General features: G+C 47.2%; 1 protein-coding gene across 2 annotated transcripts in view; it reads left to right on the forward strand.

Annotated features, from left to right (window-relative positions):
- The first annotated feature begins 1,556 nt into the window (after positions 1–1,556).
- The window catches only part of PLEKHG4 (pleckstrin homology and RhoGEF domain containing G4), a 169,223-nt gene continuing 152,445 nt past the window's right edge, over positions 1,557–18,334 (forward strand). For both annotated transcript variants that reach the window (XM_048816460.2, XM_048816462.2), the window contains exon 1: positions 1,557–1,733. In XM_048816460.2, the coding sequence (XP_048672417.2) occupies positions 1,731–1,733 (3 nt within the window). In that variant the 5' untranslated portion in view covers positions 1,557–1,730. The remainder of the gene's footprint in view (positions 1,734–18,334) is intronic.

An 18,334-nucleotide genomic window follows, 5' to 3' on the forward strand; every position in this document is an offset into this window, starting at 1 on the left:
AAGCCCCTCGCTCCTCTCCAGTCCTTGGCATCAATTCCTCTAGCCATCATTGCTCTGATACCCTTGGAAGGCTTCTCTCTGAAGGGAAAGAGGGCTGTTCGTAGCGATTCCTGTTGCTTACAGTGTCACTCTATTCTTTTCTGGCTCCTGTGTAGTTCTCCCTCGCCCTCCTCTTCTCTGCTGAGTTAGTCTGTGTTTCCGTTGCCAGTTGCTGTGGCAGTATGTGATGGCTGCCTGTCTCCACAGAACCGCAATTTCCTTTGAATTGTGGACAACACCCAAACGAGGCTGCCAGCACACACCGTGCCCTGTTGAGTCTGAGGTGGCGGTGGAAGATACCAATGTTGGTTTCTGTTCTACCATCGATGATGGCTGGCTTCTGGTTCCTTTGTCCCAGTGGTCTCCTGCGTCATGTTCCTGAATCTAGTGTCCTAGTGAAAGAGAGAGGGGCTCACTTGCCCTCCTTCGTGTGGTGCACAAAAATTCCAGCAGTACGTCCAACAGAGCCGCCAAACCCCGCGCCACCACTGAGGGGCACAGGATGTTGTTGTCTTTCCACGCAACACGGTTTTTTGCAGTGATTCTCAGTATCAGGCTTTGTGTCCTCATGTCTATGGCTCTGTGTTTTCCGCCACAATTCTGTCAGGTCCCTGTGTGTTGTTGGATCACTGAAAGCACTGAGGCACCTGCATTTCCACCCACCTTCTACCCCCACTGGCTTTTCCATTGTCTTTTCTGTAGGCCACTGTCTGCCTGTTCCGTGACCTTCCTCACTGCTCTGGCCACTGGCCATTTTAAACAATTAAAGAAGGGGTGGAGGAATTTGCCATGCTAAATTACTTCCTCCCTTGGGGAAAAAAGGCCTTTAGACCCAGCTTGATATTGATGTGATTTGGTGCCATTGCATGACATAGTCACCACTTTTCTATTTCCTTTCTAAAGGTTGTTCAGCAAACTATTTCTGTAGGCTCCATTGTTGTTTCCTATAGTTTAACTTGACCTGTTACTCATTTATTGGAAATCCACGGCACCCCCTCTGAATCCTTTGGGGGTCTCTTCTGGGTGAAAACCTTCCACTTTTCTTTAAATTCCAGAAACGGAAAGTGAATTTTGTTGAAAATCATGCATCGGTTGAGGCCTCTTTTCGGGGGACATTGGCATGCTCCCCACATGCACTGCTCCCTTTAGATGTTGTTTCTGGAAAAACAGAGCAGTACATTTCCTCAGTTTTGAATTGGAGTGTTTGCATTAAGGGAAGGTCTCCTAGTAAGGTCAGACAGATTCCAAAGAAACCACTGAGTGAAAGTATAAATCAGTTATACAGGGCTTCTCTGGAATAGCAGGTCTGTACGTTTTGTTGACTCTGCCTTATGGTACTTGTATATTGCTGGGTTTGCAGTGTCCCTGTAGCTGCACTGCACGTGGAATCCAGTGTTTACTGCACTTGTCACTACATCTGTTACTGCTAAACAACGCGCAGCATGTTGGCTGTCACAGCAGCCTTCAGGGTCCCCTAGTTCAGCCCCATGGCTGTGTCATGAGTTAGATTAGTTGGAAATGCAGAGTGGGGCGGGCAAGGGCTTGGATTACAGCTCCATGCTCAAAGTGGTTCAGTGGTTTATGCGTATTTATAAGAAGAGAGTAAAAGCTTGGGGGGAAAACCATGGAAGAAAGAGAGAAAAAATGCTGCTTTTGGAAGTGAGAGGAAGAGGATAAAGGAGTTTAGAAACATGGTAAGTAGATCACAATACAGAGATCGCTTTTCTGGGCACTGGGTGTAGCTGCTGTCGGGGCTTGCAGGGGGGAGCCTGAGCTAATCCTAGGAAGGCAAGTTTGGGTCTTTGAATATTCTTTACATTAAACCATATTTGAACTGAAAGAATAAATTTAAAAAAACAAACCCAAGCTTGTCTGTAACTTAGCTACAGTCTGGATACACTGCCAGAGAGATGCAGAGCTGTCCTCAGAGAGGAGTTAGGACTGAGACATCTCATCTGATAGCCACACGGAAACTAGAAGGGCAAGTGACTGGAATGGAGCTGAGACTTTGTGTCATTTCTTTGTATGCTTCCCCCGATGCTAGTGCTGTTCCTTTCCCTCCTCAGTCCTTTGCAAATGCAAAGCGGTGAGTGTCTGAAGAGCTGCATCCAGTGAGAGCATCAGGAGTTTACTGTCACTTTTCCCTCACTGACTCTGAAGTTCTCAACTGTAAAAAAAAAAACCCCAAAAAACCCCAAAAAACTCAGAAGTTTTTGGCCTGATCTAATTTCAGTGGGATGAGAAGATAATCTCCCCCCTAGCCCCCAGAGCATTAGGAAAACCAGCCTGGGCCTTGTGCTTCCTTCTCTGATTAGGTTGATTCATGTGTGGCAGGAGTGTGCACATTCCCAATTCAGTAATAACTTTAACCCTCCCTATGCTGAAGTCCTGCTGATCAGGAGCATGTTCCAACTGCTGATGACTGACGTTTACCTGGCTGGTTTTGGATGGATTTGTTTGCACTATTTCAGAATGTTATCTTGCTTTGCATTTGGTTTGTTTGTATACTACCACTGTTTTGCAATGATTTCATTTTGGCATTAGTTCTGTAGTGTCCGTCTTAGTTTAATAATCAAGCGCATCTTCTCCGTGGTTTCCATATTGTGCCTGCACAGGGAGGAACTGGAAGATCTGGTAGGACGTTTCTCCCTCTGGCTGCTCTGGTACAATAGATTTTGAGTGTTGGAAACTACTCACTCACACAGGCTTGGCCCAATGTGTAAGAGTGTAGTTAAGAAAGTGTTTGGACACAGATGCTGCAGGGAGTGCCTTTCCAACAAGGAGTTGATACAAACACAGAGCAGGGACATTATGACCTCCAAGATGTCAAGTGTCCTGTAAAAACAAACAAACTACTCAGTGGCTCTTAAAAAGAGGGCATGGGAGCTGCTGAAGCTAAGAGGAAGCAGAACACATTACCAGGTAAGTACCAGTGTTAACAGAACTTCTTTATTCTTGAAGAGAACAGGACTGCCTCTTAACATAGCCATTTAATAGAATTCCTTTTTCCATACACATAGGACACCACATTACATCTGACCTACATCTTCCTGAATTAAAAAAAAAAAGCACAATTACATGATCAAAAACATCTACCCAGACTTGTGTGCACAATTCCCTCAACTGCAGGTGCCACTTATCTGTTTTACTACAACACTACCGCTTATCTGTTTTACGAGCCATTTCCATGTTTATTTCCAATGATTGTGTGCAGTCTGTCATTGTGCATGGAAATTTCTACGTTCACCCATTTCTACAAATCTGGCCTCAATGCTACTGTGTCCGAAGTTGCAGTTGAAGAGATTCATAGACTTTAAGGTCAGAAGGAGCCATTATGTTCATCTAGTCGTCTGACCTTTTGCATAACAGAGGCCATAGAATTTCACCCAATTATTCCTGCATCTTGCTCAGTAACTTATGGTTGTACTGTAGCATAGCTTTTAGAAAGACATCCAATTTACCACATCCCCGCAGCAATTTGTTCCAATGACTAATTACCCTTACTTGAAGAAAAAACAAAAAAACCCCACAACCCCTTGCGTCTTATTTCCTGTTTGAACTTTCCTGACTTTTATTGCCACTCACTGGCTCTTGTTCTGCCCGGTCTGCAAGATTAAGGACCCTTCTGCTCTCAGAAGTCTTCTCCCCATGTAAGTGCTGGTAGACTGTGATCAAGTCACCTCTTGATCTTGTTTTGTGAAGCTAAATTGATTGAGCTTCCTAGTTTCTCGCTGTAAAGCAGGTTTTCCAGACCTGGAATCATTCCTGAAGCTCTTTTCTGAACGGGTTAGATAAATACAAATCCTTAAAAAAACAGGTCTACCAAATGCTGCTCCTCGCAGGGGTTCAATGCACCACCACAAGCCTAACATGCCCCTCAGTCTGGGTGCAGCACACAAAAAAGATGGATTCAGGAAGCAATGTGGCCAGGCACTTGGATTATACTATACAAAAGAGAAGTCAACAAGTGGTGGCCCTGAAGGGAGGGGGAGCAGGACATCAGGCTCATGTGAAGAGGAAAAAGAATGTGCTCATGGGAAGCAGAAGCATTAAGAAGAGAGGTTTTGAGAAGGGCTTTAGGATGATCCGATTCAGGAAAATGAAGAGAAGAGGGGAAGGGAACTCCAAAGAAGTGGAGTTAGAAGAAGTGACTCACAGTAAGGAGACTGTGTGTGGATGAAGGAATGGAGCACAAAGGTTGGAAGTGACAAAGGAAGGCAGGAACTGGAGAGATTCTGGTGCCAGCATGAAATGAAAGAGTGGAAATTTTCAAGTGGCAGCAGATGGCTAGGAAGCCAGTGAGGGGAATGGGAATAAAAACGGGGCGTGCTGCAAGATTTTCAGCTGATTGAAATTGCTGGAGAGAGGATTCTGGGAGAGTGCTGCAGATGGCATTGCACACATATTGATGTGGACCAGGATGGCCACTGTATCTAAAGTAAGTTTGAAAAGCAGCTAGAAAATTTCCTGCCCTCCAACCCAATGCATACACTGGCTAGCTACAGTTTTAGGTGCATATTTTTCCTTCTGGGGTGGTCTGCTACTTTTTTCCTTTCTCTAACATATGGCCTAACACGCACCTCTCAGTTAGGGACTTTGCAGGGCCAAGTGTAGCTCAAATGGAGTGATTGGGGAGAGAAGAGATGGCATGTTCAAGGACCAGGGGGCCAGTGGCAAGGGCCATGCTACATAGGGAAGAAGTACACAGGATGTCTCGTGCACTCACACATTGAATGGTTCTGCTCACAGCAGAGATGCTGGAGATTTGCATATTTCAATAGTCTTCTAAACTGTGCTTTAGTCCTTTGTATTTCCATACTGAGCGACAGGGAGCCCAGGCATTTGAAAACGCCGGCACCCTGGGTTTTTTTCCAGTGTGAATCAATGTCCGTGCTTGTAAAGAGTCAAGGTGGGCGAGGTAATATCTTTTTATTGGCCCATGTGCTTGCAAAGCCGTTGTGGTGCGTTGTTGTTATGAGGCACTGGAGTTGTGCGCCGTGTGCTTGGCAAATGCATGTGTGCATTGCCAACTCTATTAGCTTAGGCTAAAAAGCCATACAGTATAGGGTAAAAGGCAGCATTGTCCAGGGGCTGGGAAGCCTGATTCCTATTCCTGGCTGTGCCACAGACTTCCTATGTGACCATGGGCAACTCACTGGGCCTCCGTTTTCCCTCCCACTCTTTGTCTGCAGGCCGAACAGAAGAGACAGACTTGTTTGGGAGCAGGGACTGTCTCCCACTAGGTGTGTATGCCATGCTGGGCACAATAGGGCCTGATCCTGGCTGGAGCCTCTAGGTGCTACTGTAATACAAATTATTAGTAAGGAATGCCAGCTGCACACTGGTAACAGGCAGGGACATGCGGGGAGCATGTCTCAAGAGGGCCTGATCACTTACTGCTTCCTGGATTTAACGTGTGTAAGGTCCTGGTCACTAGTGTTTGGGGAACACTTGGTTCCTTTTTTCTTGGTGTTAATGTTGGTGGGGCTCACATGGAGCCATTTTAACTTGTCTCTGATTCCACCAGCAACCCATCCCCTACCCCATTTCTTTGGAGACAGCCTTCACCTCTTGACAAACACATGACTATTCCTGGGTGTGGAAACAATCATACAGAGGCCATGATTTTTAAAGTGACTTTGGGGTCCAACTTTTGAGATGCCTTAAAAGGGGCCTGATTTTTAGAAAGTGTTTAGCATACAAAAACACCAGTCCCTTTTGCAAATCTTGGATGTTAGCTGCTAAATGCAGACGAGAGGAGAGGTCAGCACAGGGCCATAGCCAGATAAATGGTCAATACCAGGAAGCAGCAGGAACTTTAAAAGGAAATCCAAACAGATGCGCTCTACCCGCTCTACCCATTCCAACCACTCACTGGTGAACGTGTGTGTGTGTGTGTGTGAGAGAGAGTTTGAGGCCAGAAGGTGCCTCTATGATCATCCAGTCTGACCTCCTGCATCACACAGACCAGAGACTTCCACGGTGGCTTGTTCTTCCTTGTTGTATAAGTGACATTGAGCCCAACAACATGTGTTTGAACTACACCCTACCTTTTCGAGAGAGGCCCTGTTCTGTGTCCTTCCCAGAGTTTACCCCTGTAAGGCTCTCTGATGGCTTCTGTTCTGGTTTACCCAGGTTATTTCCCCAGCTTCCTGTCTGCATTCCCCATGTAAAACACGTTTAGTCTCTCCTTGAACTCATGTTAAGATCAGGGATGAACAAGTTATTTCTACTAAGCAGGCAGAGGAGACAGAGTCTGCATACAGTGTTGCCAGCTCTAATGAATTAGTTAATATTTAGTGTTTTTCTTACGTAAGGAGGGCCTTGTCCCTGCCAACTCTGCCTGGCAGAAGGGTTCTACTTAAAATGCTGGTTTCTGCTAGTGAGAAGCTCAGCTTTCACTGACTAGGGGCTCGTGTACTTCACAACCGAACTCATTGCACAGACCAGGAACTCCTTGCATCCCTCCAGTCCACCCACAAGCTCCCTATGTGCCGCCACCCTTCCATCCCCCTCTAGTTCAGGGACTCGCTGCAACCCCCACCCCATTGCCTGTGCCAGGGGATCTGTGTGCCCCCATCACCATTCTTTCTTTTCTTTCTGGTTGGGGGAGAAATCGTTCAGGGCGTCAATATATTAAACGCTGATGGCTACAGCTGAGATGTGTGTGTTCAGGGGCATGGGGTTCTGCTGGAAGGTGTAAATGGCTGCCATCAGCCAGTTCTTAGATCCGTAGACAATTACAGACCTGGCTGAAGCTGCTGTGTTTGCTAGGCTTTGTCTACACTACCACTTCTGTCGGCATAACTTATGTCACTCAGTGGCGTGAATAAACAAAGCTGGGGGGAGAGATAGATACGCTGGAGGGTAGGGATAGGGTCCAGAGTGACCTAGAAAAATTGGAGGATTGGGCCAAAAGAAAACTGATGAGGTTCAACAAGGACAAGTGCAGAGTCCTGCACTTAGGACGGAAGAATCCCATGCACCGCTACAGGCTGGGGACCGACTGGCTAAGCGGCAGTTCTGCAGGAAAGTAACTGGGGATTACAGTGGATGAGAAGCTGGATACGAGTCAGCAGTGTGCCCTTGTTGACAAGAAGGCCAACGGCATATTGGGCTGTATTAGTAAGAGCACTGCCAGCAGATCGAGGGAAGTGATTATTCCCCTCTATTCGGCACTGGGAAGGCCACATCTGGAGTATTGTGTCCAGTTTTGGGCCCCCCACTATAGAAAGGATGTGGACAAATTGGAGAGAGTCCAGTGGAGGGCAACAAGTCATGTGCCCCAGCCCCCTAATCATTTTTATGGGGAGAGGCTGAGGGAACTGGGGTTATTTAGTCTAAAGAAGAGAAGAGTGAGGGGGGATTTGATAGCAGCCTTCAACTACCTGAAGGGGGGTTCCAAAGAGGATGGAGCTCGGCTGTTCTCAGTGGTGGCAGATGACAGAACAAGGAGCAATGGTCTCAAGTTGCAGTGGGGGAGGTGTAAGTTGGATATTAGGAAACATTTCTTTCATTAGGAGGGTGGTGAAGCACTGGAATGCGTTACCTAGGGAGGTGGTGGAATCTCCTTCCTTTTGAGGTTTTTAAGGCCTGGCTTGACAAAGCCCTGGCTGGGATGATTTAGTTGGGGTTGGTTCTGTTTTGAGCATGGGGTTGGACTAGATGACCTCCTGAGGTCCCTTCCAACCCTGATATCTATGAGTAGGTTTCAGTCCAGAGAAAATTCTTAACTTCTGTTAGCTTCTGATGTCCATTATGGGCCTTGTCTGACCTGGTGAGAGTCTTCTAGGGGAGCTCTGATTGGTTCTCTAGCCCAGAGACCAGGTGCCACAGAGACAAGAGGTGCCTTGTCCATCCTGACCAGTCTTTATGAGCAGGAACTACAATCCCTAGTGGTGCCTCTAATTTTGTAAGCCTTTGATGGTATGAACTCAGGGGGTTTAGGGTGTGCCCTGCCACATGAGGTCCTGGGTCAATCTGCCAATGTGAGTCTCCCCATGGAACTCATGAGTCCTCCCAGTGCCGATCTAGATAACTCAAACTGCTACTGTAATGGCCATGCCTCCTGGGAAATCATGGGTAATCCACCCTAACAGTGGCTACTGTACTCTCTCCAGAAATAAGCACACAATTCTCAAATTACCAGACAACTCCAATAAACTTTATACACACAATAGAAATTATATACACCAAAAATGCAAATAGTTTTGCGTGTAATATTATTGGAAGTTGTCCCGCGGTACTATTACCGATCGTTCTGTTGAATAGATGGTATAAACAGTTAATCTGAGAGGAACGTACACATATTGTTAATTGTGGTGCATTTCTTTTTAGAAGCAGTGCATCTGACCAGTACAGTCCATTTCCTGGCTTAATCTCTCTGATGGCATTTTTTCTTTGGTGCAGAGTTAATGTCTACTGAACCTACAAAGCGTACCTCATTGTGAGCTCAACTGTAAAAAGTATGTGAAAGTTCATAAGATGTTGCAATAACCATGAAAAATAGATGAAGTTGTTTACGACGTTAAATGTTGTAGCAAGTGCAAGAGAGCCAGACAAAGAAGCTGGATTAGTCTAAATCAAAAAATGCCGTGTTACTGAAATCCAAGGATTGTTAAAATTATGCTTGGTAAAAACAAAAAACATGGAACCAGATGTTAATAGACTAAAATTTGTGTGATGGATATTACGCTTAATTGGTAGACAACATAACGAGGGGATGAACTATGCCACCCACTTTTTCCCTTTGGGGGGTTTCTTATAAAGAGACTTTGGGGGGGGAAAAAAAGATCAGTTCAGTTCAGCTCTCCTTGTCCTCTCCTGTCCCACCATGTGCCTTAGCTCTCCTCACCACATCTTCCCCCAGCACGTCCCCCGAACTGCCAGCAGGGCAACTCCTCTTGGCACATCTGAACTCATCTAAAAGACTTCCTTCCTAAAAGCAAGGCTAGCCCTGACCTTGTTCAAGGACCTTTGTTTTCACTGGGAATGCTGAAAGTCATCACATTATCATGAGACTGGGTGGGTGAGCTGATAGGTTTTATTGGATCAGCTTCTGTCGGTGAAAGAGACAAGCTGTCAAGCTTACACCGAACTCTTCATCAGGTGACTAAGAGCTCAGTGTAAGTTTGAAAGTTTGCATCAGTTGGTGAAAGAAGCTGATCCAACAGGAGATATTATCTCACCCACCTTGTCTCTCTAACATCCTGGGACCAACATGGCTACAACCACACTGCAAATCACATTATCATGCCATCCAACCCCCAGCCCATCAGTGGGCATATCTAAGTGCCAGCTCAGCAAGAGGCACATAGATCCGGCATTGTTTTCCCTTCCCTTGTTGTGTTATTTTCTGCCCCCTTTCTTTCCTGCTATCCTCTCTCTCACTCTTAGCTGATTTCAGGATTCAATGAAAAGCTACGTCCTAGTCATCCAAGCTTGACTTGTTGAAATAGAAAAGATCCAATCAGATGACATCCCTGAAACCAGGATCCAGGCAGCAGGTGTGGTGGTTGATTTGCCAGCCAAAGCATTCACTCATAACTAACCAGGGAGTGTATTTCACCCACCTTTTCTCTCCTGCTCCTTGTGTCTGTTTGCTAAGAACAGGATAAGCAAATTGCCTCTACACTTCAGGACTGAGTAAAATTAACCCCTTTCCTTTTCATCAAAGAAAGGTTTTTCTGAAAATAAGAAACTAATATTTTGCCTCCAAAAGGAGAAAGACTTCAAAAGTTTTAACTGTTTTGTGCAATCACTCAACCAGAGTTTTAGTACAAATACCTGTTTTAATTCAATATTTGTTCTTGTATTAAATCATACACTTTTAATCTAAATGAATGTTTGAAGTGTTTGCTAAGTAACCAAGTAGAACCAAAGCCTCTGTTTAAAATAACTCTGAACCTACCTATCGCTGTTTAATGTTAGACAGTGAAAGAGTTTCTAAACAACTTTAACTCTTTAGGCTTTGAGATCAATATCCAGACAACACCCCTACAGGATACATATACATCCAACCAAAATTGGTAACCCTAACACAAGCAAATGACAGCATTGCATGGTTTCAAAACACTGCATGTGATGTGAACGTTTGCCAAAGCCTGGACTGAGACCAAGAAGCTTTCTTTACTGTACACCAAACCCAGCATGTAATGCTGCATGAAGGGCTCTTGTTTTGGTTGTGAGGCACAGCCCCGAGAGGGAAACAGAGAGGAGAGACGCTGCCCCAGAGAGGCCTTTGGGAAAGACTATGCATTAAGACAGTGGGCTCACCCCCTCTCCGTGCCTAGGCAGCTCTAGTGGCAGACTGTGTTGGGGTGGGGAGACAACTCTGTTCTTCCTCCTTGCACTCTTTGGGGGGGGGCTTGCATCCTGAGGGGTGGTAAGAGAGCGCAATCCTTCTGCTATCCTAAACCAAGGGAGTGCATTTGTGCCTTTGCCTTTGCCTTGGGAGCCCAAGGAAGGGAGAAGGCTCCTTGCACCCAGCACTGGCAGTTGTGCCAGGGCCAGCTATTTTGGCCTAAAGCTTACGCATGCTGCACAGCAATCCTGGGGAGTGCCATAGGGGTACTGACTTTGACGGTCCAAGCGCTAGAGAAGCTTTCTTCCCAAACACCGACAGGGAGGACAAACAGTTAGCAGGCACCTGTCCTTGTCAGAGGGAAGAGTGCTGCAGAGATAGCTGCATATCTTCATTGTGAGGAAAGAGATTAAGGTCATTGTTAAACGTGACTTCCTGGAGCCACTAACCACAACAGATAAGGCACCAGAGAGGAAATGAAATATTCTGGGCCAAACTGGTGCCCAAACTACAAGCGTTCAATGAGGATGCTCCGATTCCAGGCAGCCTCATCAAATGACCAGCGAACAGAATGCAGGATCACCCGCTGTAACAGGATAATGTCATGCTGGAGGGTGAGGGTCCTGAGCCCCACCTCTTGCCCAGCCCTTGCTGCAGATGCACCCCCAGATTCTGAACTTTAATTTAAAAAAAACTCATGTTCCTAGCCCTCATGGTTGGGAGGAAAACCTTGAAAATATAACCCCAGAGTTGCTGATACAGTGACATCTGCCTGAGTCTACACTCAGCGTGAAACAATAACCCTGCAGGGGTGAACTGCCCCAGTCACTCCCATTCCAAAAGAGCACACTGTAAATATTGAACATTATTTACTATTTCACAGCTGATCATTTTAGTAGTAACACCCAGGGAAGATAATTATTCCACAATCCTATACTGTGCACCAGAGGCCAATAATCCCAGCTGTCTCCTCCCCTGAAGCCAAGACGTTCAGCTGCTCCCTGACAACTTCTCAAATAGGGTTAGGAGCAGCCAACACAAATCTGGGTGTAAAAAAAACCTGAACATGTAAGGCCAGCATAAAACTGAATTGGATATGGCAGCAATGATCAGAGGCTACTGCACTAATTAGATCACTAGCAGAGTAACAAATACAGAGGCTTCTTTACTGATTAGATTAATCATTTTCACATTTAACTAATTAAAACCCTCTATTTTAACATTTGAATGAAGCTGCTGCAGAATCCTAGCCTGCAGAATCCCCCCAGAGACTGTACAAGGTTGCAAAGCCTTGCCGGCACAGCCCCTCCATCTGACCCCACCTGGGGGGTACAACAGTAAGGGGAGGTTTTCATTCATAGAATCATAGAATATCAAGGTTGGAAGGGACCTCAGGAGGTCATCTAGTCCAACCCCTGCTCAAAGCAGGACCAATCCCCAATTTTTGCCCCAGATCCCTAAATGGCCCCCTCAAGGATTGAACTCACAACCCTGGGTTTAGCAGGCCAATGCTCAAACCACTGAGCTATCCCTCCCCCCCAGCTCCTTTGCAGTTGTCTTGTGAGGGAGCCCAGATATAAGAATTTTATTAAGATGATGTTAAAATGAAAACGGTACAGAGTTTAAGCTTCTGGTTATCAGGGAATAACGTACAGATTATCAAGGGGCGCGCAGTTCGGTTTAGGAGTGGATGGCGTAAGGAATACGTAATCTGCAATATCCCCAATGGGGGTAAAAGGTTAACGGGTCAAAGTACAGACATTGAGATATGAGGGTATGTTGACCATATAATGGCTATGTTCAGGTGTGGAGCATAATGATGAGGATGGATTTACCCTCATTTGGTCAGATTTAATGTTCAGTGAGTTTATGGTTCCAGTTCATATGGTCCAATGGAAAAAGTCTCTCAGTCCCTTTCTCGTAGTTGATGCACGATGTCGTACCGGCTCACACCTCCTGGTACTGTCGGTGGCTGGTGATATGTTCGATGTAGATGTCCCTGGACCATCGGATGGTGTCTGAGACCATGAGGCACCGCATGAGCCGTGCATAGCATCGACCGATCCCACAGGTCCGCAGCACACACTCGTTGCAGGGGTCCCAGGCACCCAGGGCTCTGACGATCAGGGCATCCATCTGCACCTTGTAGCCCTTCACTCTAAGGGCATTGGCCAGGGGGGTGTACTTTTCCAGCTTATGAGCTCGGGCTTCGCGAAAGGCCGTGGTCCTGTTCTCAAAGGAAACCGTGAGGTCGACGAGGATGATCTTTTTCTGGGTCTCATCGGTGACGACCACATCAGGTCGCAGCTGGCTGCTAGTACTGGGGATGGCGCAGTTCATGGAGACCTCCCCCAGCTGCGGTGTGGTGGCTTTCACCAGGCGGTTCTGGATGGCATTGTGGTGCAGCTGCCAGGTTCTGGAGTCGGGCTTGCAGCTGCACAGGATGTGGGGCAGGGTCTCGTTGTCGTAGCTGCACTTCCTGCAACGCTTGTCTCGGTTCCTGTGACAGGCGGCTCTGTTGAGCGGGATGCAGTTGAGCTGGGCACGGTAGGTGAAGCCGCCCCCGGCAAGGAAATGGTTGCTGGCATCCTACTTGCTGGTCAGCTCAAAGGCTTTACCTTGGTCCAGTTTATGCTTCAGGGTTTCCACATACAGTGAGTGGATGGCTGCCTTCAGGGTCCCCTCCAGCATGCCCCTGGTGCTCGGGGTGACGATGGTGTTGTCGTCGGACCTGATCTGCGGCACCAGGACTCCCAGCTCCCGGCGCTCCGTGCACCACTCCCGGCGGCAGCTGGTGTGCTTCCCCAGGCGACGTGTGGCGTTGCGAGCGCAGGACCACAGAGAAGCGTTGTCGCGCCCCTCCCTTCCGAATTTGCCATCCAGGGAGCTGCTCAGGAAGGTGGCGATGTCTTGGTTGGAGGGGGCTCTGCTAATTTGCTTCTTTGTCGCGTCATGGAAGGCTTTTGCCGCGATGTTCCTTACCATGGTGTCGGGACACGTCAGCAGGTGGAAGGTGTGGGTGATCACCGCAATGTCGCACAGATCGCCCATGCGGGGGACGTTGGCATCTACATTGGCTCCTTCCCCTCAGAGCTGAAGGGGACATTTCCCAAGAGTAGAGAATCAAGTAGCTCACACCAGCCCCTACTGTGGTACGCTACTGACAGAGCAGTGGTTGTGGGAGGCAAGGCCAGATTGCCAGAATAAGGAGGCAGCATAGGTAAATTGGGCACTACCGCTGAGCTGTTTGGTAGCTGGCTGCTAAGGAATGTATTTACCAGTACTGGGCTATAGTCAAATGATGGCAGGTCTTTTGCCAATCCGAATCTTCAGGGGATCTAACAGACATAAAGTGAATGCTGAAAATCCACTTGTTTGAGTGCTTACATTTGCACAACCAGGTATACTATCAGCCAGGCCTATGCTGTGGTACCCCAAATCTCCTCTCACTTATACCAACAGAACTCCCCTGACTTCAATGGAGTTCCACTGGTGTCACCGTGACCAGACGGTGGTTTGCAGTGTGCTGGGAAATGTAGGAAGATTTCCACAGGACAGCTTTAATCACACTTCTGATCTGCTGTTATTTATGTGCTCCTTTTGTGAACGTCAACGGATCTGGTGGTATGGAGCACTTGTATAATATGTGATTATCCCCAGTATAACCTTATAGACTGGGTACAGGGGCCTGAGGTTAGGCCTGTGATCTGGATGTCCTAGGAAAGAAACACAAAGAGGAAAATGCTTAATTCTAAGGCTGTAGTCTCCCTGTGTGGTTCTGGTGACTTACCCAGGAGGGGTATAGTGCAGCAATATTTCTCCATATTTTCTCAGTGTATTTCTCCATTGGTTACATGCCTCCTCTAGCTGGCATTCTCTCGGGGGCAGAATTTCAGAGCTAGGTTTAAACCATCGCAGTGCCTGTTGAGCTTGAACCATGCTGAATGGCTGTGGATTCTTTCAAACTTGTGCTGCCTCTCAGACTACGTTTACCCTTTGAACAAGGTTCTTCTCATACTCTCAGGAGGCTGGTATGCAGGCCCATTCATGGATGAAAGGAAAAATGCTTGTGAATGTATTCTTTTTTGTGTTTGAGCTTCATAACCACCCACATTTTGGCATCCATCTCTTCTGTGCACAAAGATGTCTTTTAGAAATCACTCGTTAAATCTCCACCCTTCTTTGATAAGTATGGAAATAATGGAAATGCGTGAGGCTGCTTTTGTTCAAAAAGGTTATAAAGGGAGTATCTCTGGGGCTATATTTATTCCTTCTAACTAGGAGTTAAGTGAAAGTGATCCACTCAGTTTATCACTGAGTTAGCTAACTTATTGGCATGCGTTTCTAACACTGTATTTGAGCATGGGAAAAGTTTTCCTCCAGTTCATGTAAGTCCTGAACAGCAGGCCCTGGGAGATGGAGAATTTGAGGTCATGACTATTCATAGGATTATAAGACTGGGAGGGACCTCGAGAGGTCATCTAGTCCAGTCCCCTGCACTCATGGCAGGATTAACATGTTTCTTTCTTTCCCAACAAGTTGTGGTGATGCAAAAGTCATAGAAAAGTTCTGACAAAAGGTTTTGTCATGTTATGTATTAATGGGCAGATTTTCCAGAGAGCTCTGCACCCAGTGGCTCCCATTGTTTTCAGTGCGATCTACTGAGTGTGGAGCATGTTTGAGTGTTCCTGTTCTCATGGCCAGAGTTTCAAAGCACTTTAGGTTCAGGTGTTAGCTGCAAAGTTGGGTGAACCTGAACTGTGTCTGACTAGAGAACACAGGTCATGTTGAGGTGACACAGCATTGCTCAGTGCTCAAGCAGCTCTGTGGAGTTAGTGGAACATGACTCCTGGGAATGGAGGAGCACAAGTGGCTGGAGCAGCAGAGGGCTGGTCTCATGAGGAATCAGCTGACCATTCTCCTTGTGCTCTAGGGATGAGTTGCCAGGGTTCTTCCGGGCTGGAAGCATCCCATGTGGCTGATCCTTTCCTTCAGCCTGTACCCCAGATATGGGCTCCCAGTGTTTGGGATCCACCATAGCATCTCTTGTCATTTGGGATCCAGTGATAGGCACCCAGAGGGAGGGGCTCTTATGAACCAGCTGCTTCCCTAGGAAGCCATCCCTCCCCTCCTGGGCTTGCTACTTTGGTGTATTAGTCTGATGGGGCTAGCTCCTTTCCCCTATGACATTGCATCAGTGTGTCATAATGATTCATAGAGTTTAGAGGCAGAAGGGACTATCAGATCATCTGATTTGACCTCCTGTATATCACAGCCCTTACATTTCACAGTTACCCCTGTATGGAGCCCCATAGCTTGTGTCCTAAAATGTCTTTCAGAAAGGTATCCAGTCTTGATCTGAAGACTTCAAGAGATGGAGAATCAGTCACTTTCCTTGGTAGTTAGTTCCAGTGGCTTATCACCCTCTCTGTTAAAAACAGTCTTATTTCTTATTTAATTTGTCTGGCTTCTGCTTCTAGCCACTGGATCTTGTTATGCATTTGTGTGCCAGAGAAATGCATATGATCAAGTAACACAAATAATGATTTAAGTGCTCACTGATGTGAAGATAAAGTTTCTGGCACTGCTTAGTCATTTTGCTAGTGGATTATCTTCCCTTTTTAGCAAAGGCGTTTTCCACTCTGCTGGACGATGCTCCCGGATGGGTGTTTGAGTTCAAGGTGATGGATATTGTGTAAAACTTGCTGAAACTGTACAATGCTCCTGGCTAAAAGATGTTAAAAATGAGCCAACATGTCGGACTGAAAGTTTATGCAGTGCCAAGCTGATATAAATGAAGCCCTTTCGTTTTGCTCTGGTTTCCCTGTCTCATTGCTCTCTGGAGATTGCTCACAAACATGCGAGTCTCCTTCCCCTTGGTGCTAGGCCTTGGTCAGAGTGATTGTGGTCGTGCTTCCTGGCGTGTCACACACAGTGCTGAAGTCTGGCGCTGGGAACAAGTGTAGGGTTATATTTAGTAGTAATGGGATGAAATCAAACAAGAGCAATAATGCATGCTGGATAGGGGGAAAAAGATCCTAATAGTGAAATCTGTTAGACCACAGAATCTCCTTAGACACCTACTAAGGAAAGGAATGGATGCCCTATTGTTTGGGTCATTTCAAAGTTGATCTGGAAATCTAGGCACAATCCTGCATGAGTTAAATGGAGGTGGACTTATTATCTACAATAAGATTCCAGGAATCTCACTCTGTGTGTCAGTCTGGGGCCTCGAATGTCTGTCTGAGTCAATGTGAAGTGATGGAAGCAGCTACAAGCGTGGCTGAGAGCTCTTTTATTCCAGAATATATCCAGGCTGAATCATCACTGGGTTTTACGGTCTGTAAGCATCCACTTTTTGAGTTTCAACTTTACACTGATATACAGCGGCAGTAAAGCATCTGTGCCATGACAAGAGTCCTAAACCATCGTGGTATCAGAGGTAACTCCTCCAATCACCACCCTTACTACAGCTAGTTTGCATCATACTGACGCTTAGAACGTCGGTTGAATCAGTGTGAGCGATGTTCAGAACATCACCAGGTTCAAATATCACATGGCCCTGGGCGAACCAGATGGGATGTTGGAGTCGAAAGGCTCCGTGGTGGTAGGATCATGATAGCTGCTTGGGAGACAGTAACAGTTCCATGGGGGTAAGAAACGGGTGCTTGTGCGTCCCACCGGGGGCAGCTTGGTGCACAAGCCTTGGGAACATGTACAACGTTGCTCACTACCGCACAGGGCCTGGAAACCAGAGCCCCCATTTATGGCTTTTTTTTACACACATGCCTTTACGAATTACACCTGTGGGACAGCTAGCCTTTCAGGGACTAATGATTTAATAAATCTTCTCCTGTCTCTAACTTCTGTCATTCTATCACTTGCGATATCACAGTTCTTATGACTCCTGGTTTTAGAAATATACATGTCCCACTTGACAGTTAAGCGGAGGGCACTCATGTAGTCTGTCACTGGGCTCTCGCAGTGTAAGGCTGATGGGCTGTACCCTGGGCATGTCACGGGAGCCACTCTCAAATACAGTGACCTTTGAGGCATCCTGTGAATTCTTTAGGAAGCAATGGAATGTGGAACAAAACTAGCTAGTGTTAAGTTGCACTAACATTGTATAAAGATTATCATTATCGTCTGGCATTTCGAAAGCGTGTGAGGCCTTGTCTGTGCACAGAGCTACACCAGTGTAACTAAAGGTGTTTCCAAAACCCACTCAGTTGGGCTGTGAGGAGCTGCAGTTCCCCCTTCTGGTTGCTGGAGAGCGCTGTGGAGCACGGCTGCTTATCTTCCTCCCCTCTGGCTCCAAGCAGGGCAGGAGCAGCCAGGGGGACAGAAGTTGGGTGGGTGGGGAGGAAAGCAGGACTCCGCTGGGCTCGAGAGTCCCCAGTCCTCCCACCCAGCACCCACCATTGAGCTCAGCCACCCAGCATCCCCTGCCCTGCCCTAGCACCCACTGAGCTCTGCCTGCCAGCACCCACCTGCCTCAGGCAGCCCAGCCCCCCGTCCCTGCACTCCCCCCCACACTATGCTCAGCCACCAGGCAGCCCAGCCCCCACTGAGTTCAGCCACCCAGCATCCCCTGCCCTGCCCTAGCACCCACTAAGTTCAGCCACCCAGCATCCAGTCTATTTTCCTTTGGAGTGGGAAGATATTGGTTGGTGAAAGCTTGTGCCACGCTTTAAATCCAAAAGCCTTCGGCCTCCCTGTGCCCAGTGGAGAGGCATGTTAGGGGCAGTACTTGACTTTGGCAGCAGTCGTGGGAAAGCCCTTCTTGAGTAGAATGATACCTGTCATCTGGAAGTTCAGGCTGCTTCCAGTCTATTCTGCTCTTCACTTCCTGGCAGATGTTGCAGTCGCTGCCTGCGTTTGGGCATGGCATCGAGATGCTTTTTACAAAGAGCTGAGGAACCCCATGCTAAGAATATGTACAGAAGTGGGGCTCCGTGTCTGAAGTGCATTCTGGAAAGCAAGTGTCTCATC

This window comes from Caretta caretta, chromosome 12, assembly GCF_965140235.1.
Source record: "Caretta caretta isolate rCarCar2 chromosome 12, rCarCar1.hap1, whole genome shotgun sequence".
NCBI lineage: Eukaryota > Metazoa > Chordata > Testudines > Cheloniidae > Caretta > Caretta caretta.